The 22,612-nt window shown below is 41.7% G+C and overlaps 1 protein-coding gene and 1 long non-coding RNA gene across 7 annotated transcripts in view; one reads left to right on the top strand and one right to left on the bottom strand.

The window, feature by feature from the left end:
• The first annotated feature begins 610 nt into the window (after positions 1–610).
• On the top strand, positions 611–11,572 carry LOC119151832. The gene is made up of 2 exons (XR_005105567.1): positions 611–830; positions 4,725–11,572. It is a non-coding gene; the product is annotated as an uncharacterized LOC119151832 (long non-coding RNA).
• The window catches only part of TLN2 (talin 2), a 202,930-nt gene continuing 191,471 nt past the window's right edge, over positions 11,154–22,612 (bottom strand). For all 6 annotated transcript variants that reach the window (XM_037396159.1, XM_037396157.1, XM_037396161.1 and 3 more), the window contains 4 exons: positions 20,099–20,161; positions 19,820–20,002; positions 15,243–15,368; positions 11,154–14,267 (listed from right to left, as the gene is read on the bottom strand). In XM_037396159.1, the coding sequence (XP_037252056.1) occupies positions 14,139–14,267; positions 15,243–15,368; positions 19,820–20,002; positions 20,099–20,161 (501 nt within the window). In that variant the 3' untranslated portion in view covers positions 11,154–14,138. The remainder of the gene's footprint in view (positions 14,268–15,242; positions 15,369–19,819; positions 20,003–20,098; positions 20,162–22,612) is intronic.

Raw genomic sequence — 22,612 nt, 5'->3', positions numbered from 1 at the left:
ACTGCTTTCCAGTGCATACCCCTACCTCTGGACAGTGTGAGCAGCATCTGTGGCTGTGAGTTAGCTATGCAGGAGCATCATACGTCTCTGTGCTCCCTCTCTGGGGCGAAGGCCCTGACTTTCTGCTCTACTGCAGCCCAAACCCTGCCTTGAAGACTGCAGGTTTCAGACTACCTTCACGCCAAAGAGGTGCTAACAAATCAAAACATCTTTGGGAGGAGGAAAGAAGCCTGGAGCAACATTAACAAAGCTAATTTGGCTTGTGAGGCTGAGTTGGACTGTGAGCGGCAGCTGGAAGAAAAATCCTCCAGAAGTCCATCATATGATGATGAAGTTTTCCTGCTTCTGCCTTCCTCCTTCCCTTCAGTCTCTCAACTACTTTCAAGCAAAGCCAAGTGGCCCAAGCATCAGTATGCCAGAAACATCAGTTAGGGTTGATAGAGCTTTTCTTTATGTTCAGTCTACAGGCAAGGAACAAATGGAAAATGAAAAAGTGAAGCTTCACCCAAAATCACTTCCTGAAATGCTCACTTCCTCATGAACTCACTTCTCTCCTGTGGGCAAAAAGAAAGTGAGAACAGATGAATGTGAGCAGGAAATGCTTTCCAGTCAAACACCCCCACGGCGATCAAGTGCAAAGACGGCAGAAGTGTATCAGTCACACAGGCATACAGGACTGTCAGCACTAGTAGGCACAGCTGAGTGAAGAGGAGCTCTGTAGAAGAGGTTGGGGAGAGCCTCCAAGCTCACACTCAAATCAGCAGCAGAGCCTGAGATTGCACAGCACCACACATCTGTGTTTCTACAGTGACGGCACTTTTCTACTGTCGGTAAGTTGAACCTCTGTCATGGCATTTGCCCAGTAAGCAGGAACACTCTATTCGCTGGTGAAATGGTGCAATCCAATTGGAGAACAAAGTCACCGAATTGTCCTTTATGGGCTGGTACACAATCCAGAGAAAGCAGATGCTGTTCTGTCCCTCAAAAGAAAGGACTCGTATACAGCACATCCAGAGAACATACATCACTTAAAAGGGAAGAGGCAATACTGTTTTGCATGAAGTTTCAGCCATACCTGCACTCCAGGTTTGCAGGTAGAGTGAGTGGCTGTGTAAGAGAAGTTTGCCTGACATATTCTGGAGGCAAATAGGATCAAGAAAATCTTGACACGGATTCTTCTCCATTTAGCACAGGCCCATGTGTTACAAAAGGTACTAAGCTACTAGCAAAGTCATCTAGTCTCTCCCTCAGCTATTTCTCTCCATGGTTCCTGGAAGGAACTGCTTTAAGTGATGTTTATAGCAGGGGTGTGTGCTGCTAACTCATCCAAACGGTAGTCCTCCTGCGAACTTGTAAGAGGTCTCTGCTTGAAGCAGGCATAATTTTCCAGACCTTGTTAAACGTTTTTCTGGGCGCTGGTCTATACACTTGAGAAATTCCTTACTGAGCAGATTACAAGGGCAGCCAGTGACCCAATAACCTTCATTTTCCTGGGATGATGCAATGGCCAATTCATGCTCAGGAAGTACAGCGGGCTGAGCAGAACGTGAAATGAGCTGCTGAAATTCCCAAGTCAGCATTTTGTTTCCATGCCACTGAGGGTAAGATTTCAAAGTGTAGAATGGTTCTTTAAATTCTCTCTTTTATGAGGTCAGGCTAAATGCTTCCCTTTTATATATGAAGAGAGGGTGATCTTTGCCAGAGTCCACACTGGGTTTGCTCATGTTTTGATTTCTGTTTTGGTTGAGAGCTCTGTGTAGCAGGAACTGCAGCTTTCAGCAGCCGTTCAGGCTTTGCTGGAAGGTGGCCCCTGCCAGAAGCAGTGGGCTGCCGAAGCATCGAAGCGATTTAGCAGCAGCAGAGAGACTCTCTGCTGAAACCATGGTCTGTCTGCAGGCTCTGTCACTCGAGCGCCCTTCCTTTCTACCCAGTCCTCAACTTCAAGACTCCATATTTGATTTTGGGCAGGGAACAACATGAATAAAGGAATAAAAGAAAAAAAGCTCTGAAGAGCTAGCCAGGCTGTGAAAGAAGGGTGAAGATTTCAGTGTAAACCTGACTGGGAGGCAGTGGAGAGCATGTTATAAACACTCAGGATTGTGTGAGAGGAATCCTGTAAGATATATGCCCTCATTTCCATCTTCTTGATTTAATCAACTACTGTTGTCTTGACAGGAAAAAACTCCCAGCACAGTCTATAGATATCTCCAGGAAAACATTAGAAAGTGTGTTAAAACTGGTAGATTGGACGAAAGCAGCAGAAAATATTCTCTATTGATAGTACTTGCAACAGCAGAGAAATTAATTGGGTGTGCTAACGTGCTCATACACAGGTTGGCTTTACTACAGACACAAGCGAGGATATGAAGCCTGCACTAGCGAGTGCTTTTAAGATACAGCAGCCAGCAGAAGCTGCTTAGACACTAACTCCAGCCACAGAGAGCCATAGTTGTATCGACCTTACAGTGTCTCACACGATGCGTTCTTGAGAAGCATGTCATGGTGAAATACAGTCCTACTAGAGAAAACACAGCGTTGTGCTGGAACCCTGTTCCCAGAAAGCTCAGTTTGACAGACTGCAGCAATCTGGGTAGTTGTTTAGATTAGATGGTTCAGGCTGATTAACCTGTAACCCTAGCGCTGGGTTCCCATCACAAATTTCAGTAACAACTTGTAAGGGACAGAGAAAAGCCCCGAGGCCAAACCCTTACTGTGACTGTATGAGCCTGTTTCTCATTCCCGATGTCAGAAGTGAGTTGATTTGTACTCCCCTCTAGCCATACTTAAAGACTAGTCCAGGATTCCCTTCCTGCCTAAACTAATTCAGGACCAATACATATCAATTCCTCTTATACCAGCAGTACTGTGAATTTAAATAGCTCCCTATCCCCCACATCTGCAGATCCAGAGGAGCTGTGTCTGCTCTCGGACACTTAAGCTTAAACCAAAACCCACTTCTTCCTTCAGCTCCCAGAACAGACTCTCCTTTCGGTTTCAGAATTTCTGCCCTTTGAAATGCTCTGCTTTGACAGTTCGAGACTTCTGATCACAGAAGAGTTTCCATAAGGGAAAACAAGTCGTCAGGGCATTCAGCACTGACACCCAGAATTAGTTCTGTGGGAGCCAGCTTCTTCACGGAGCTCCCTGTGACTCTATGGATGCAGCTAGGCTGAAGAGCTGCCAAGTGGGTGTTGAACGAACAGATGCCTTTTTCCTTTAAAATCCAAATGCAACAACAGGAACTTGCTGCTGATAGAAGGGGCTGGACATGAGACTGGACAAATAGTACTAAATGGAGTAGAATTTTCCAGAGACCATGTAACACGTGTAGAAACAAAGCTGCAGCAGGACGCAAAATTTCTCCTTAGGGCTACAGCGTTAAGAATAGTCTGTTCTTAGCCCAGAGGGAAACAAAATCAGAGGAATTTGATCTCAAGTAGTGAACCAAAAAATGCCAGGCATTTTCTGGATGTCTGTGTTATTACAGGGACCAGCCAGGGATGAGTTATTTGTCTTTGAGCTATACAGCTGTTAAAAGTTCTAAGAAATGAAGTCATAGCTTTCAACATGCCCCAGTTATAGCATGTATTTCTGTTTGAACTCTAAAGGTGGCCTGGACTCTCAGAAATGCACAGATGTCTCAAATGCCACCACCTACTTGTCTGCAAGATCAAAAGGGACCAAAGCAACATGTGAGTTTACCTAATTTTAAACATGATTCTGTAACTCACCATCAGTAGTGTCAACTGCAGGTCTGACTTACCTTTTCAACACTGCCATTCTTACTGGCTGGGAGCAACTACAGACAGTATAACCCCTGCTTGGAAGCAAATATCTGAAACAAGCCTCAAATGGCCTGCTTGCTGTCTCAATTTATGTAGTTTTAGAATTTCACTAAGAATTTGAAGACAGAACCCAGCATTTACCACTTACCTGTTACAGGAAAATCCAAGTAGACCCCTTCCAGTCCTTACTCTGTTTCCCTTTTGCAACATGGTAGAGATGCAGCAATATCATCCGTTGTGTCTATAAAAGGGTGGAAAGCTGTTATCTCAGGTTCTGCCCCCCTGCTCTTACTCAAAGTGATTTTTTTTTTTCTCCAGCAAAAGATTTAGACTTGCCTGTGCTGTGCTGTTTGGTCAGCCCCATTTCCAGTGCACCTTCCCACCTACCCAGAGCTGTGCTGGCATCTCAATTCCACTGCAACTGTGTGACCCACCAGACCTCGGAGACTCTACAAATCCTAAAGCCACTCCCTAACCTCTGCCTGCCTCACAGTCCCAGGACAAAAGAATGGGCAACTTCCTATTCTGTATCCAGCAGCTCTCCCTCCACTCCACTCACAGGCAATTAGTATACTAGGAACCACCCGGGCATGTTAAGCAAGAAGGGTATGAAACACTAAAAGGGAAAAGCTGTTACCTTCATTGGCAGATGTTATGAACCTACTCATTAGGAATCTGAATAGGGACCAAACAGTGTGGACTCTGCTGCTAGCAAATACTTTTGGAAAAAAACTATAGGTCGAAAGTTCTCTTTTTGGTGGGCGTTACACTTAAGATAGGGAAGAAGATCTGAATAGGCTCTGACCCCTTCTGAGATGGGTGCATTGGCAGTCTATTTTGTTTTACAAAGCATTTAGTATAGGAGATATTCAGCATATTTAGTTTTTCCAGGTTTAGGAGAGGTATAGGATGCCCTTATAAAGAATTTTTTTCATCTAGCCTCTTTCCAGATGACAAGATCTTGGACAAACTGAAATATGAGTGATCTGGTCATGCAATAAAGAGCCACTCCTGCGATTTGGAAGAGGTCCGAGATGACTCCTGAACAGTCAAGAAACTTAACCAGAAAATTCTCTCGTGGCTTGAATTGCTGGGATGCAGGATCTGGAAGCATCACAGGCATGTCACAGCAGTGGTTTGGCTTGAGAATTGCCCTAAACAGCCTTATTGTCACCACTGAGTGATAGGGGATGGCAACTGGACTGCAAGTGAAGCACAACAGAATGACCAGTGAAGCTGATTTTCTTTTTGAATCTTTCCCCCCACTTAGTTTTTGTATGTGAAAACTCAGTAACATGAAGTTCCAGATCAGAAGAGATCAGCTATATATGAGAGATCAGGAAGAACAGCAAGTTCATACTAAAGTTCTCACTTTCATTCTTCTGAGGGAAAAAGCAGCATACTCTTTTAGCTAAAATCACTACAGACTTCATGAAGCAAAGGTTCCATCTAGGCTCAAAGAATATATCAAATTTGTGTCCTAACACTCCTCTGTTTGAATTCATAACAGATATTCCTACAGTCTGGATTGCCTGAACTCACCAATTTTCAAATCTATTTAAGAGAAAATTTATGAGAGGATGAATTCGGTTCCTGTACTGTAGTTTCATGAATTTAGGGACTGAGTGTTCTGCACTAATGATAGTTGATAAAAACCACTGGTGAATTTGACCTTGATGTGCGGGACATACTGTTCCTGATTTTGGTAATAAATGTTGACATTAAGACCCATGTTTTCTCCACAGACAGACATGATTGTGACTAAACCTGCACATACTGAGACATACTGACTTTCAAGGAAAAAAGCCAACCATGAGCAGAGGAAAGGAGACAAAACCAATAACCAAAAAGAGAAGAGAAATAAACATTTAGGTGAAGTCTCCAGTGATTTCATGAGACAAAAGTTCAGTCTAGGCTTGAAGAATATACCCATTTTGTTTCCTAACACGCCTCCATCTTAGGTCATAACTCAAATACTCCCACAGTGACTCTACCGCTTCAACTCACAAAATTTCAACTAACAACAAATAGCAATCTTTAAATTGTTAGTAAAGCAATGTGCTATCCCCCTCAGTAAAAGAAAAAAAAAAGTCTCAAGTATAAACATTTCATATGAACTTGAGCTACTAGAGGTTTCACACCATCTTTGCCATGTATGCCACTTTTTTTTTTTTTGAATAGCTAACAATTTGCACAGAAAAAGTATAACTAAATATAATCCTCAGACTGGATCTTGAGAAACTGCGCAAGCATTTTGGAAATATAGTGTCATTTCAACTCATTTATTGTTAAAAAATGCAAACAAAAGATGAATATTTAGAAGAAAGAAAATACTCATGCTTATATAGCTGAAGGCAAAGAGTAAGTAATTGCAGACAGACCGGAATCATTAGTGTGGCGTTCTTAATGTCCCAGTCTCACATAACTACAGATGACTAAAGGCATCTCTGAGTAAACTTCAAAACTGGTTCTGTGGCTAAAAGTGTCACATTAAAGGCTCCAGTGCCTCAGGATTTTCATCATATTTTGCAGGAAGCTTTGGTAAAGCAGGAGGCTAATTTAAATAAGCTTGAAGAGCTTTGTCCAAAGTATTAAAGCTGTCGCTTCTCTTGTAGAAAAAGAGAAAAATGCTGCGTTAAGTCCGTACTTACTGAACGAGAGCTGAGGCTGGTGCCTTAACAGAAGCGGTTACAACACAAGGCAAAGCCAAGACACTGAGCAGAGATTCTTGCAATTAAATTCAACTCTGGAAGACAGGATGTTTGTCTAAAGCATTGGCAGTGAAAGAGGGTTGTTCTTGGCACTAATCACAATCACTGTTTAAGTCCCTGTGCTATCAGTTACCAAAAAAGAATGCATTTGATTTCTCTGGAACCGACAGAGTGCAGAAACACTAATGCAAAAAATAATGTAGACAGTTAGCAACTAGATGGGAATATAAATATTAACCCTTTCCTGCATATGGCTACTACTGGTCTATCTAGTTCTTGGACCACAGGAACTTGACTGGCTATTCCATTCAGTGCAACCTGCTCTGTGGATTTGGACAAACCATCTCCCTTCCTGCCACATAATTTTGCCATCTGTGAAATTAGAGTGACTCATTTGTAGTGCTTTATGAACCACAAATAAGGAATGGTCTCTAGGAGCAGAGTATTCTTATTAATACTTGAAACCCACTATGATTATCTTGGGATGGATATGATGGTGAAGGTGCTTCTAACTAGTACCATGTGGTAAAGCATATGAGCCATGCGTTGTTTCTCTGAGGGTCCGGAACACTGTCATTTGGGAAGGCCCACAAGCATGGGTTTAATCCCATTCAGGTCAAGTTGAGGTAACTACATTGCAGACAAAATATGAAGGACTCTGCTGTGGGTTTTTTTGTTTGGTTTTTTTTTTTTTTTTAAATACTACAGGTATGAGCTACAGCATTTGGTGAATGGGGGCATAAATACCTTTTCTGGTTCAGAAACAAGGCTGATAAAACTATTCTCTGGCAGTACATCCTTAATAAAATGCAATGTATTTATTGTCAAACTGGAAAATGTCCAAGACAGTACAAACACGTATTTATAATATACCCACCATCCCAGAACGGACCACTGTTTCCAAGACTTAATCAGGTCAACAGTTCAGTGACTCATGTTCAAGTAAGTATTTTAATCAGTAACTTTGATTATACAATGCAATTTGCAAAGATCATCAACTATAATGCTGGAAGAAACCTCTACATTAACCTTTTTACTCAGTCAGTTGCACCTTACAAAATACAAACAGCCACAAAGACGACTGATTTTGAACCATATTCAGAGAAGATGGACCATATCACAGGCAATTATTTTAAAACAAAGACTATACTAACAGCCTAGAAAGTACCAAATATTGATGTGTGTGGGACTGAAGATTCCAACCAGTATTTTTAAATGCAGCACTTTAAGAGCAAGAACTGTATTAAGAAAATAGCCAGCAACATTTTCTCACGGTCCTAATGCAGTATTTTTTCCACAGACTCCAAAATGCTTCTGAGACTCCTAAATTAACATCTGATTTGGTACCACAAGTGAATTTTCATCTTCAAAACTTCTGAACTTAATGTTCCACATATATTTTTAATAAAGAGATTTTGACTTTATAGAAATACCAGTTATAGGTAAACATGCCAAAAGAAACCCTCTTCACCTGGGATGAACCCTCATAGTGTAGATTTTAGGATGCTAAGAAGTCACCAGCCCCTGTTATCCATTTTTAAAACAAGTAAATATACTTGAAGAAGATAAGGACTAGGAAAATAAAATCGTGTTTGTTATGTAAGCTTTACATTATCCAAATTAGGCATGGATAAACCCCACATATTAGTATTTCTTCTGCCACACTAGATGTAACTGACTGACTTGCACAGGTGAAAAACTTAAGTGTATATGCTGTTAAAAGATGCTCCAGGGAGAAAGTCCAGCTCTCACGAATGCTCAGAACAAGAGAAAGGGAAAAGCAAAGGAAACTGTGAAGAAAGACAATGTCAAAAGGGACCCAAGCATGTCAAACACTGTGGTTTGGTTTTTAAGTCTCTCGGCCCTACTGCGCAAGCACAAAGAGTTAACTTCCCTAGAATCTAGTCTAAAGTAGTGCCTAGAAAGTTTTCAAAACAAATTAAAATAATGCTGCACAGATAATAAAAGCAGATAGCAAACTTGGCAAATGCTTTTTTCTAGTAGTTTAAAATATCTATTTTAAAAGACTCTAACAGTTTAATTTTAGTAGGTTTTTAATATTTTAAAAAATATTTTCAAATATTTTAGCCTGAAACACGCCTAGGGCCTTTATAGCCCCCATTTAAATATTCAGCTAAACAACCCTACAAGGGGAGCTTCTGCAATCTTGTTTCTGTCAGGGAGAACACATGGAAGAAAGCTACCAAATAACCACAGACACGATACACATCTGGTGACAGATCCACTTGAGGAGCACACAGAATGCCCAAAAGATTCCACTCAGACATGAGGGCAGGCGTGCCAGAGCCAGCTCCTGCTGGTAGCAACATCAGACTAGTTAAGATGCAACTCTCAGGCACAGATTTCACAGCGAGAGTTGAAGTAGCCCGTGTACATACAGCCACTGACTGCTATCTGTTGAATGAAATGGAAATTGTAATGAATATAAAAGCAAAACTAGCCTCCCCCCCTAAAAACCCACCACCACCAAGCATTCACCACCCTTGAATAACTGCTGTTTGGCTTTTGTGCATATTTATGTGTGGTTTAGATATACTTAATTTTAAGGCTATTGGGTGTCACTGACATACACCACAAAGTGAGCATTGATAGCTTTGTGCAGCAGCGCTTTACACAGGACATTCTCCTCTGTCACCCGGGAATTCCGCCTTTTCCCAGCCTTGTGGACAGATACACCTTCTGCCTTATTTTGCTTAAGGAACAAACTGATCCTTTGCATGACAACCAGTGCAACACAAGTCACAAATACCTACATGCAGGAAAAAAAGGAATTCCTTCAAGGGCTTATTGTTGATGAAGAAAAAAAAGTAAATTTATTTATATTTGTGGCCAGATAAACACTATACATGCTGGTGTGGCAGCATGACTATGAAGTCCTTTGTGCCTTGCTTGAGGTTACAACTCTAACAGGAAGGGAAGTCATTAAAGTGACAGATGAACCCCCAAGAAATTCCGGCTTAGAATTCCAAAACTGTCTTGAACAGAAGGTCCTTCCACTGCAACAAAGTGTACTAATTTAAGAGAAAAGACAAGTCTCTACTTCTTTATTATTTTTAACAAATTAAAGAAGTGACAAAATGGCACGCACTTGTAGCTCAATAAATGACCGATAATAATCTTTGGGCAAAATTAATCATGCTGTCACATTTGAACTGTCACGGGTACGGCACATGCCCGCTCTAGGACACGGGGTTGCTTCAGCCTGGCCCTTGACCTAGGTCACGTCTGGTGTAGATGGATTCTCTTGTTCGATTTCCCTGGTGCTGAACCGCAGCCGCCCAGCCCCCCCCCGCAGCACCCGCCCGCTGCAGTGGCTGGGCAGACCCCGCGGGCCGGCACCACCTTCCCCACGCCTCCCCCAGCCCGCCACGGCTCAGGCCAGCAGGCCAGAGACACCAACGCACAAAGTGGACTCCAACCAGGAAGTATCACATTCAGGGGCTTAACGTGACACCAGGCAGCTGACAGAGGGGGTACTCTGCCAGAATTATCGTACCGCCCAGCTGCTGAAGACGTCGTGCCCCAGTACCAGGCCCTGCTCCTGCCCAGCGCTGACGGAAGCAGTGCGAGTTTGGCAGCGCGTCCCCCTGAGCCCTGTGGTGGAGGCAGGGATGTTGCCTCTCGGGCTGAGGTACATCCCGTGTGGATCTACCCAGCGCCGCACGCACTTAGCAACATTCGCTCAGGATCTCGGCATCGCTCCCCCCTGAACGATGCGCTGTGCCCAAGGACGGAGTTCACGTGTTAAACGGATCATAGCTAATGAGCCAGACCCAGGCTGTGACCTGCCTGCCTCTGAACTAACTGTGGCACACGTACTATGGTTAGGCAAAGCAGCAACTTATAACCGTGGGACTTGTTACTCGCATCACCGAACAGTTTCTGCATTTGGCATAAATTCTGGGCTAGAGAGATGTATTGTTCCGTTACAGGGCTGGCTGCCCTCTTAGGGCTGGGCTGCAGCTGGTTCAGGCTGACCGGCTGGGTCCTCAGTGTTCCCCACCTACATCCAGGCCTTCAGCAAATCTCACACCTTCCGGTTTTCTTTGCCAAACCCTAAAAAGCCAAACATTGCAACACTGCAGGGATGTAGCACAATATTAAAACACAGATTGCAACAGGAATGACTCAGGCTTTGTGTGTAATGTATGCCACCCTGAAGAAGGAAAAGCATGTTTCAGGAATCATAACAGTTAGGGGCAGGTAACTCTCTCTTTGTTAATCATGATGCAGTTACATAAGGACAAAACTTTTACAGTATAAGGCACAAAAATCCCCAAAATTCCAAATCAGTAATACAATAAAATCATGTAGGCAGATACATGTAGCGATGGCACATGCCATACTCCTGGGGTGAGTATCGTATCAATTTGGACTGATTAAAAGCAAAAATGTGCTCATGAGCTAAACATATTTACCGTGAGGAGATTTCTGAGATTATGTATTCATCCCTTCATTAGGAACCAAGTAATGAACATGCAGAAGATGAAAGGGAAAGGGACAGATGAAACAAGAGTCTAGTCTCCAATTTTTGTTTCAAAACTTTTCTTACTTTGAGACTTCTGATGTAGAAAAGTTTAGACAAATTGTTTTCCAAATAGTTGGGGAAACAACACTAGACTATTTGTACACAAGCAACTTTGAGGCATTTTGCTTTTAATTTGCATACAATTCCTTAAAGTGAAATCCACATAAAGGGTGAGATACAACAGAGCTCGTTTACCATTTCACAAGTTAACAGAACAAAGTAAACATCTATCCTTCTTATTAACCAGCTTCCATCTCTCACTCCAACTTGTCCCTTCCTGCTGCAAGCCTCCCTGCCAAATAAACGCTTCAACTAGTTCCAAACGCCACAGATGTTCACATGTGGACTTCAGTGGTACTGCAAATTATAACAAGAAAAAACTGAAATCGTAAGACTTAAGACGCGCTTATATTCTCTTAATGTTTCCCAAATGAAGACCAAAAATTCAGCGTAAAAAAAATACTTCAGCTGTTCAGCTCGGCTACTCATCTGACTGTGGTTCCTCTACCAAGCGCATAGCTAAGGAGGAAAAAAGAACAATACGTTCTGTCAAATAAGAGGGGGCATTAAATCAGAAGTAGAGAAGTCTCAAAGTAACTGTACCAAAATGGATTTCCCAAACAAATTTAGCTGGGACACAATTTGAGCATGCTTTTTCCTTCTACATCCTAATAAAGATTTCTAGCTTTACAATGTCCACACACTGTAGCATTTGACCAGGCTTTTGGCTTCCTTCAAACCGGCAAATACCATCCTGATCAAAATGGATTACAACAGTATTATACCTACAGTAAAATACTGGCATGGTGCCAAGGACAGCATCATCTTTCTTCATGCTTTAATGAGACCAAATAATAGGTTAAACATAGGTTGAAAGGAAGCAGTAACAATTCTGTCTGGTGAATCTTTCCAAAAAAGAGATGGGAATGTGAGGCTATCCAGAAAAAGAGCCATAAGCTACAAAGAAGCTGGACCTACCGACAGCAGCAGCAAATCCCTACCACTAGAGCTGTCTTTATTTGGGTCTTACAGCAATAAACAGCAATTTAGCCTTCTGCCTCAAAATTTACAGGAAGCCTCTTTTTTGGGGGTAGGAATTTTTAACATTGAGATGCTGTGACTGCTCACACCGAGTTGAGTGAAGAAAAATCAATTGTGCTCAAGTGGAAAATTACAGAACTCGGAAATGCTCAGCTTTGATGGTAAGGATTTGCATTTGCACACAAGCCTACATATCACAGCACATCTGTCGATGCCAGTGATTCCATTTGGGATTTGCCAATTTTTTCTCTCTCTCTCGTGATTGTGGATTCTCCAGCAACTCTACTGTATCTGAAATAGGTCAGTACCAGAGAAGAGACTCTTAACAATAAAAATATTTGTACACTTCAATATTTATTAATTCTCTAGTCATTTTTTGCTATATATTTAACACTAGTGTGACAAAATTCCTGATAATTATATCTCATGCAGGTAAGTTAAATGAGTTAGAGCTACTAAACTGGTAAACCTACCACTAGGGGGGTTACTTTGGAGTCTACAAGACAAGTATTTCTGCAACAATGACAACGAGGTGGGTATGCGTACAATGTTAACAGGCTCAGCTGAATATACTTGGCAGGTACCCAAACAACAGCACGGCCTTTGCCAGGACTGGAGCAGCAACGTCCTTTGACCTAAATAGACACTGTTGTTTAAGAGGGCTCGAGCGGAGTTAGAGGCATGTCAGAAGGTTTTGTTAGATTACGGTGTTCTTAGTTAGTCAAATAGTTTAGCTTTTACTAGTTAAAATTGCTGTGATTTGTGTTCTTTCTTTGACAAGGTAAAATGTGTTACTCACTCTACCCGTGTTGCTGTTGTTTAGGTCACAACAGAGATATGGAGAGCGCACCATACCTTTCTGCAGCTGAAGACAAAACCTGCTGATAGATTGCTGCTATTCCTTCTCTGCAATTCCTTGGCGTGTATGTTTTCATCAATACCAACTATGAAAACAAACTCCCTAGAGTCCAGATTTTTTAAAAATATATTACAGGAAAAGTCTACTTGTAAATTACTTATTCTTTTCTCCTACAATACCCACAGGTTTCAAAACAATATAATTATAAATGAAATTATTAAAAGAATAACAGGAGCTGTGATAGTCTTTTGTTGTACTGGGCATTTCCCTTTTTTTACTAACATACATTCTAACAGAAATCCCACAGTACGAACCAGACAACTTCAATTAAAAAAAACAAAATGCAAACTATTCAGTCCAATGTTAGAGCATGTGTATGTGTGTATAATACTGTAAGAGTAGTCACACATTAGAGGTATATAATTGAAACAGCATTTTCCTTCATGAACCTGCTATTACTGAGGCAGTGACAAGGTTTCCATTTCTTTGTTTTCTGAGCTCTTAAAGAATGGCTATTGCCACATTTTGTAAACCTAAATACTGTACAAGTAGAAGCTTGTTGGTATCAGGTAAGGAGTAATACTACTAGTGCAAACAGGTGCAGAGACAATTCCTCCAGTTTCGGGGTGAACCAGCCATATAACACAGAGAGGACAGGCATCTTCTTCAAACCCACACTCATGCATGTTTCTCCACTCAGACATACACCCTTCTCCATCTTGGTCTTCTTTTTACAAGGGTAGTTGGGGGAGAACCACCAGCTCATGTGATATTTATCATATGAAAGATTTCTTGACTGTTTTCCTATCAGTATTATGAATGTTTTATAACAAGTCAAGGAACGATAAATACCTCAAGCATCAGGAAAGTGACAATAATACTGACTTAGTATCTTTAGTAAAAAGTGAAACATTCTCTCCTGAGATATAAGTCAAGGAAGGAACAGGAATGATGAACCTAACACTGTACCATTATTTGATGATCATGCACCTCAGCTGACCAGATGAGAAAGAACAAGTGTTTATTGCCCTCTGCTCATCCAAAGCTATAACAGGCAGTTTATTTAGGTAAGTGCTTGGCATACCAGAATGTTGTCAAAGCAGTTCTCACTGTACTGTCTCCCTTTAGCTTATTTCTTTAAAAGAAAAGAAAAAAAAAAAAAAGAAAAAAAAAAAGACAAAAATCTCAGCAGGTTAACCCTCATCTTCTCTCAGCTCTGTGGGTAGAAATTTGTATTGCTGTTGGCGGATCTGAGCCAGCTTTTTCCTTGCCTCTTCCAACTCTCTTTCCTTCTTCAGCATTTCTTCTTGGGCTGCAATGATCTAGAAAACAGAAGTATGAATTATGATAGCAAGGAATACTGTCTGTAAAACAAGATTTCTTTCTCTATGACACCAGTCACAGATAGACCTTGAGCATTCTTCAGAGAAGCACCAAATTTCAATTACTTTGGCAGGAATTGTTCAAATTTTTCCAGGTTTCAGGACTATGCCATCAAGAACAGTATCGTATCCCCACATTTCTTTAAAAGGACAAAAAAAAAAAAAAAGAAAAAAAGAATCTACCAGCCTAGTTTTACTGTACATCCAAGATGGATTTCATAGTGCTGTGCTCCCCCAACCTTCATCAGGGTGAGGGGTTAGCACATGTCTTAATGTTTGAGTGACAGCAAAATTGAACACTCACTACTGCAGGTACCCACAGTATTCTCCTGCATCTCAAAACGCCAAAGGAAAAATGACAGTGCTACAGACATGCAGAAATGATAAATTTCAGTATCTTTTAAGTTGTGACCACAGTATATGGTGTTACTCCTGCATTCACTGTTATGAAGAAGTTGGTACACCTCAAAGCCTTGGAATCTATTCTTAAATAATGTTATTATTATTTCTTCATATTTATTATGGTCACAGTAACAAAATGTCATCAGCCTTCTCTCTCACTCTCTATTTCTTTGATTGTATACACACAAAACTAGTGTTCCATTAAGGCTTGGGAATATTCAAAGTACATAACAGAAGTTTGAAAAGAACCATTAACTTCACCAGAACAAAACGAGAAAGATACTGGACAATGGTAACTGCTATGACAGTAAATGCTTTAACGAAGAAGTGTAGACATTTTAACATCACTTTGCTGTTATGTCAGTGGTTACCTAACGGTGAGGCATCACAAAATTCATCGTAATTTCTACACAGATTTTTCCAGCCTGCAGCGCAGCAGATGGACATTGTAACACCACGCTGTGTTTCTCTGACAGCTTTTCTCTGTTTTACTTCTTGGATGATTGTACCAACCTGAGCAATGCCACCCACAAACTTTGTTTTGACCACAACGTCATCATCCTCTGCTTTCCCAAATGCTGCTTTTTGGGCCGCCCTGACCAGATTGTCTGATGCTCGCTTGACAGCATTTCCTGCAGCCTTTGAAAAAGACAAAAGAAATTTAGTATTAAAAAACAGAAAAAGCTTAACTAACATGGATTCATTCATCTGAGCACCAAAACTGAAACTTCTTTGCTATTTTAGCTATTTGCTAAAACTACACAGGAAAGGCGTGTTTTGTTTTGGTTTTCCCAGTGAAACCCAAATTAATCTTTCAAAATCAACAGTACAGAGAGGAACACAATTCCTTTATTTAAGAAGCTGGAAGTTGGGAAAGTCACAAATGAGATTTTAGTTTGAAATAAAACAGTGGATAAAATTGCACACAGCTATGTTATGCACTTGATCAGATTTTTTTTGGTTTTTTTTTTTGAGGAAGAAAAAGAGAAATTGAAAGCTAGCGCATAAAGAAACATTTTAAGGCAATGAAGTTGTTTAATGGACTTTCACCAGGGCAAATCAGGTACTTACAAAGCCGTGATTATCTCACATTTAAACTTCTATTTCCTTAAAAATCCTCAGACTTCTAAAGATCAACAGTCAAACATTTGTAATACATTTTTTGTTGTCTAAACCGAGTTGTGTCAGCAGTTGTGCATCAAAAAGAGACAGGTAACTAAGCCACCTGCATTCTAATGTTGGCAAAGCTGTTTCTGCTATACTGTAACACGTATGTGGCAGCAGAGGTTCCACACTGCAGGCTCAGTAATGGCCATGTCCACAGGCACCGGTTTGATGGATACAGAGGAGAACACCAGAGTGGCCCTGGAATCTCCTGTGATACCCCTGGAGGTGAGCGGAAGAAGAGTCCTTGTCATAAACAAAACGCAAACCTCTCTTCTCCTAAAGCTAAAAGATGGAGCTGGCACCATATACACCCTGCACCGACCCGGGGCAGTAGTAAGGGCTCAGCACTGTCAGGTCTGGCACTGGATTTGCTGCAGCGTACCGGCAGCTGGGGAAAGCAGCAAAAAGCTGGCTCTGGGAGAATGGTCCCTGGTTTAACGGGTACTGTATATGGGGACATAAATGAGATCTTTTATATACCACTAGCAGTCCTTTAAATTTGTGAGTCCCAGATAAGCCTTATGTCTGATATTTTTTATTTTAAATTGGTTTATATAAAAATATGACCTATGCCTCCTTCTTGGCTCTTACTGGAATCCTTCTCCTTTCTACCTCTGTTTATCAATGTCTTTTCCATCTATTCATCAATGTCAGGACAGCAGCAGGAAAAGAAACTTCTGGGCTGATGTGGACTTAGTGCTAAGAGGGGTCACGGCTCACTCATTCTGAGGGACTGCCTGGGGGACCTGGCTGTATGTTTTCTACTCCATTATACATACAAATACTGAAAGGTGGGTCCTCAAATGTATTTCAAAGTGCTTTAGCAAATAAACAACTTTAGAGAATGAGACAGGGCACCATTCAGAGATATTTCCACCTCCTGAGCAAGAGGAACACCTAGATCACCTGTTACTGTGATTAAGTCTTCAGTGCACAGTGGAATGCTATGGAGAGATATCTTATTTAATTGTGAGGAATTTAGCTGAGATACCAGAAGAAACATGTTATCAAAGTTCCAGCAGTAACATAGCCTGGTCAAAGCAACATGAATTTATCCCTACTCAAACTGACTTCTGTAACACTGCGCAGCATTACTTTGTACCAGGTACCCTCAAGAGCAACTGAATACTTCATGAAGAGAAGGATGTGAATGGTTAAGTCTTGCTAGAAACCCCCACCCTGGGAAGGTGCCTACCCTGTAAATAAAATTTGAGACCTGTGTGCTACAGCAATGAATTTGTATGTCATTCAGCTGATCCTACTGTGTGGATTTAAACCAGCCGAAGCAGGTTGGGACAGACATAGTTATAGCTGTCCCTAGTTTAATCTGCCCAAGAACTGTTAATTAGACTAAAAGTTTACGTGGGGTCAAGGAGGACTGGATAAATTAAAAGGAGAAAACCGCTGAGGCTTACTAAATGTATAGAATCTGCAACTGGCTTGGGAAGTTCCCAAGGTGAAAATGCTTGAAATCTAAGAACGTAGTCGAGAAGAGTTTCACGCATGCTTACCCTGTTCTTCCTTGCTTCTCTAAGCATTTCCTAATGGCCACTGCTGGAATCCAGATATAGATTGGGCTTAATGAACTTTTGGTCTGACCCAGTAAGGCTTTCTCATATTAAACCCTAAACCCTAGTATTTAACAGCAAATCAGTCAACAACACCAATACACAACATCAGTGGTTTCACAACGTGCAGGAAAAGGGTAGGTACTTGCAATGTTGTGACAAGCAGTGAGAGAGAACAGGAGAAGAGTTCTCTGTCCTGTGGTTCCTGATGTCCCCAGGTGTCCTGGGTGCTGAGAACACTTGTTCCCACACAGGCCATTGGCAAAGACAGCCTGCTCACACACGCTGGAGACACAGCGGCACGAGGAGGGGAAGGCACATGGGCCAGTTCTGAACCTGCCCCCTACCCCCGCAGCCCTACCTATTCCACATTCCCAGTTTCATCTCCCTTTCAGCTTAACTCTCTTCCCACCCGAAATGACCCAAGCACAAATTATTTGAAATTTGCTCTGCTCAGTCTGGAGCTCATCCACAAGAGAACAGAAACATTTCCATTTGTTTCATTAAGTTTTGGAACAGCCTCTGTAACAGTGTGTTCCAAGTCAGCATTCATAGGAAATGCAGTTCAAACGTCCTCTCCCAGAGCTTGCCGTTGTTTGTGGGGTGGGAAAGAGAAAACTGATATACTCAGACTCCTGACCTAACCTATTGATTAAAGCTATGTGAAAATATTTGTGCTGGGGGCAAAAGCCAGCTCAAAAGTTTCAGTAGTTTTGGCAAATCCACCAGTAAAAATATTCAGTAGACATCAACTCACTGGTTTTGCTATGATAATAAAGGACATTATTTCCAAATGCAACTTGCTTTTCCCTTCATTATTCATTTTAGAACTAATATGAAGGTTGGTAAAGTGGCAAAGTTCAATTTCAGTCTGTGCTTGGGCTCGTTTCCTCTTCACATTCCCTTCCAACTTTTCACACTCCATGTCTAATAATAGTATTAGTCTACAGTGACTGAGTACCCTGAGTTTCCTGGCAGAGCTGAGAAAACAGTCTCCTGTACTTGCTTTTGTTCCTGTTTCTATTATTTGTTCTGCATTTAAAATTCCTTCAGACCCATCCTGGCATTCGGCTATGAAAGTGCAGGTTGCATTACAGTCTGAACCATCTTCCAGGTACTGGTACCTCTCTCACCCTCAGACCCTTGACAAAGTCGATCTATATGAATCCACTGTAAAGCACTAAACCCATCTCATCCCTAGGATAACATTAACATGTTTTCTGTAGAAACAGATTTATCACACGCTCATACATTTATTTTTTCCTCCTAAATATTTAAACCCTTTTTCTACTTAGAAAGAAAACAATGACATCAATTCCTCTGGCTCAGACAGTCATTCATACGCATTTCTGTTGCACTTGATTCTACCTATCTGTGCAAGAACTGTTGAGTGTCCATTAGTAGCATCTGTGCAAATAAAAGAAAAAGGGGCAATTTCAACATCAGCAAAGATGCTCCACGTTGGTGGTATGAAAACAGGAGCTGAAATAGTTCTTACATTCCTGACTGAGCCTGCAGGACAGCATATCAGAGAAAGCTGCAGCTGTTTTTTAAATGAACACCCTTAAACAAGACTTCCAGAGACATTAGATTTTACCTGTTGTAACACTGTTAATTCAGTAATAGTTCAAAAAGCAATGTGAAATGGATGTGTAATGTAAAAGGGAGCCAGCTTCATATAAAAAAGTTAAATCAGACTTCAGCTGAGATGTTGCATCACCTTCTATTCTTGTTTTTGCCTGACAATGTTTCTCCATTTTAGAAATGTTCTATCTACAATTGCTCTCTTGACTCCTAGAAACAAAGGAAACCTGACCACAACCCAGGCTGGCACTTAGGCAAGGACTCTGCTGAGGACAGGCATAACCTTGCTAAGGTCAGGAGAATACTCCAGTGCTACCAAGTTAAGTGTGTTTACCTCTTCACAAGCTCACCGGGAGTCTCACTGAATGCAGAACAATGGCACAGAAACCATACTCACTGACTACAAAAAAGCACGTAGTAAACGTTCGCAGCTCGTGTTCCTGTGGCTTATCATGAACATGAATCTATCAGTATTGCACCTAACCCGGGGCTTGGCACAGGCCAGGCGAAGTTTGCATCTGTCAACATCTTTTAAAAATGAAAATAAAACCAAGCAATGAAGCGAGCTGTAGCTGCTGCTGAATAGTGACAAATGCAAAATCACATCATCCTTGGATGAATGAAAGCGCCCCAGAATCCCACAAGGAAGAAAAACTGAACAGAATTCTGAAAAGTCAAGAACTACTCCTAAAATCTGGGCTTTGTTCACAGTGTTAAGATAGCGTTTACGTAACACTGCTATGGCTTTTCAGCAGTTAAGAACACAAGTACCTGTAGCCTCCTCATGGCTTCAGAGTCATGATCAGCCTTCACTTTGCAAGCCACAAGCAACTGCGCTGTAGAAGCTGCCACTTGTTTGGCAGATGAGATGAGCTTCTCCTCACTGGCATGGCCTTGCACTGAGGCGTTAGCTGCTTCACAAAGATTGCTGGTTGCAGCTGCCACCATTCGGGCCTAGGACACATTAAAAAAAAAAAGTCTCTGCATTCTCACAGGATACCATTTCTTCAGAGAAGGTACTAGTGTTGCTTAAGACAAGCGGTTACTCACAGCGGAAATAAGTCCCTGAGACCACTGTCCATCATCAGCTGCATTTGCAGGGATCGCTCCAACCTGAAAAAACAGTTCAGAGATGGCTTACAATGAAACTGAAAACACAATTGCTTTCTCTCAGATTTAGATTACGTTATCCGTGAAAAAAGGAACACCTGCACCTGTGACTGTGCCCAGCATATACACTTGGATTTTCTGCTTCTGTAAGTTAGCTGTCAGAGTAAGCACGCTTCCAGCACCCCCCTGCCTGCTCACGTAGCGTCCAGCTCGCTATGCTGCTTGAATTGCCCCGTCCTTGGAACGTATGTAGGAATCCCAGAGCAGTGACTGTTGCAACTGAGACTTTGGCCTAAGCAACAGTTGAAACAGCAGGTCCTAATCTCCTGGTCTTTAAAATGACGTATTTCTGCCTCCACAACACATTGGGATTTACATAATTCCTGAATCTCTTCTGATTCTGGCGCTATGGGAAGGTACAAACCAGAAAGCTCCTCAGGGAGGCCCCCTTACTGCCTTCATGCCTGATAACGGCATTCGAGGAAAGCACAGCCTGTTTGTCTATACCGCTTATCCACTGAAGCGTTCATGGCATCAGCAGTAGCAGCAACAACCGGGAGACTGTTCTCTTCCCACGTCAGATGAAAGTAATGAAACAAAATCCTACAGCCGGTTGCCAGCCCCCCACCCCCAACTGCCTGGATCTGAGAGATTTTGGGAGAGAAGCTGGAAGATGTGAAATGTAAACATGGGCTAGACACTTGTTGTATTTTAAAAGAAATGGAATCAGGGATTTATGCATAATGAGGATCCCAAGGATCACAATCAAATCCATATGTGTAGCATCAACATAAACAGAAGATGCGTTCTCTCATAGCTATGGGGACACTTCCGTAGAACTGATTTCTCAGTTATATAAAAGAATACAGCAGGTCCCTGAATTCTTTAGGTTTCAAGGTTTTCTTGCTTAATCGTCCCCAGAAAATGTATTATAAGCAGACCACAGATGAAGGAGTCTAGTTACTGGTGTCTGAATTATGTGTGCTTGTGCGTGTGTCAGTGAATGAACAGGGGGCTGATGTGGAAGGAGACAGTTCCCAGATTTCATCTATACTGCAGAAATGGAAACAGTTGCCTAACGTCAAATTGATTTTTTTATAATAACACAGGGGAAAGTAGTTTCACTTAAAATTTCTTTAGCAAACTCTTCAACTACAATATTGCGCCAATTTGCCCTGTAGATACTTTCACAGCCTTTACCAAGCAATGTCAGAAATTTATTTGGGACAAGAACGTGCGTGGTTCACATACATCCATGCAGTTGGGTAAGAATTTCCCTCCGCCTCCATACAAAATAAAAAGGTTACCGAGGAATCTAAGCCAACAGTCAGTACCATTCACTCTTCAGTACTGAGGCAACGGATGTGGAGCAGATCAAATTTGTCCCTCCTGCCTATATGCCAGCCATGCTCTTCTGGAAGGAGCCCATACCACATGCCTCAGAAGGTTTCTTATGAAAACAAAACACTTCCCCCAATACCAGTAACAAAATCTTCCCACCAGGCTGGAGCCATTTGCTATGGGCAAGAATTTGGCCAGTCATTTTAGAAGCCAGCCTCCTGTGCTTGTGGCAGACTTGGAGATACAGGCTACCACCGACTGCAGTCAGGACACCCCATAGTGACAAGTACCTAAGCACCAGTAATTAGTAAAGAAAGAAAGAAAATGGGTTAGGGCTTCATTATTTCAGAAGTATCTTAATGGCTTTATTTATTTGTGGAGAAGTATCATAATGAGAGGATGTGCCACAAACAATTCTGAAGTTTGATGTTTCATTAAATTTTAATTTTGGTTGGAATTAATTTCTTCCCTATAAGACCACAGTACTATTTGCAGATCCTCCAAGCAGGCAAGAAACCACCAGTAAAAAACATCTGCTGCAGAAATTCCTGATCTGTTACGAAATTTCTATAGAAGAGTGACAGATAATGCACAATGGATAAATTCAGTAAAGCAGGCTGAACAGACCTGCGAATACACTGTATTTGCCATGTGTGCTTCTATCAGAACAGCAGGCTGCAGCTTTCCTCAAACGGCCAGATTAAAGTGGGTTTAGCCATCACCTGAACCTGGATAGAACAGGATGCAAGTGCTGTTATAGCCTCAGTCTGAGACACAAACAGAAATGTAACTGTAGGAGCAAAGAAGCCAAAACCACCCGAGGGAGATTCAGGGCTGCTACCAGTATAGATATATATTCTGTATTATTCTGTGTAGCTTTACGGTTGTGGTGGTGAGGAAAGCAAAGCAAACTGTATCTGTCATCATGAAACTAAGAGTGGGTCTTATCACATAAAAGCAGACTGCACAATAATCTAAGTGAAGCAGGTAATTAAAAATTCTCATTTTTTGGACTGTCTCCACAGCCAGATTTCAACAGGTGTTACTACTATCCCGTTTTATGCCTTATTGGTTAAGTTCCACAGCTACAGTTTATGGTGGGTCTTCTCAAGC

The sequence above is a fragment of the Falco rusticolus genome, chromosome 7 (genome assembly GCF_015220075.1).
Source record: "Falco rusticolus isolate bFalRus1 chromosome 7, bFalRus1.pri, whole genome shotgun sequence".
Classification (NCBI taxonomy): Eukaryota; Metazoa; Chordata; class Aves; order Falconiformes; family Falconidae; genus Falco; species Falco rusticolus.
This window is presented reverse-complemented; position numbering and strand designations above follow the sequence as displayed.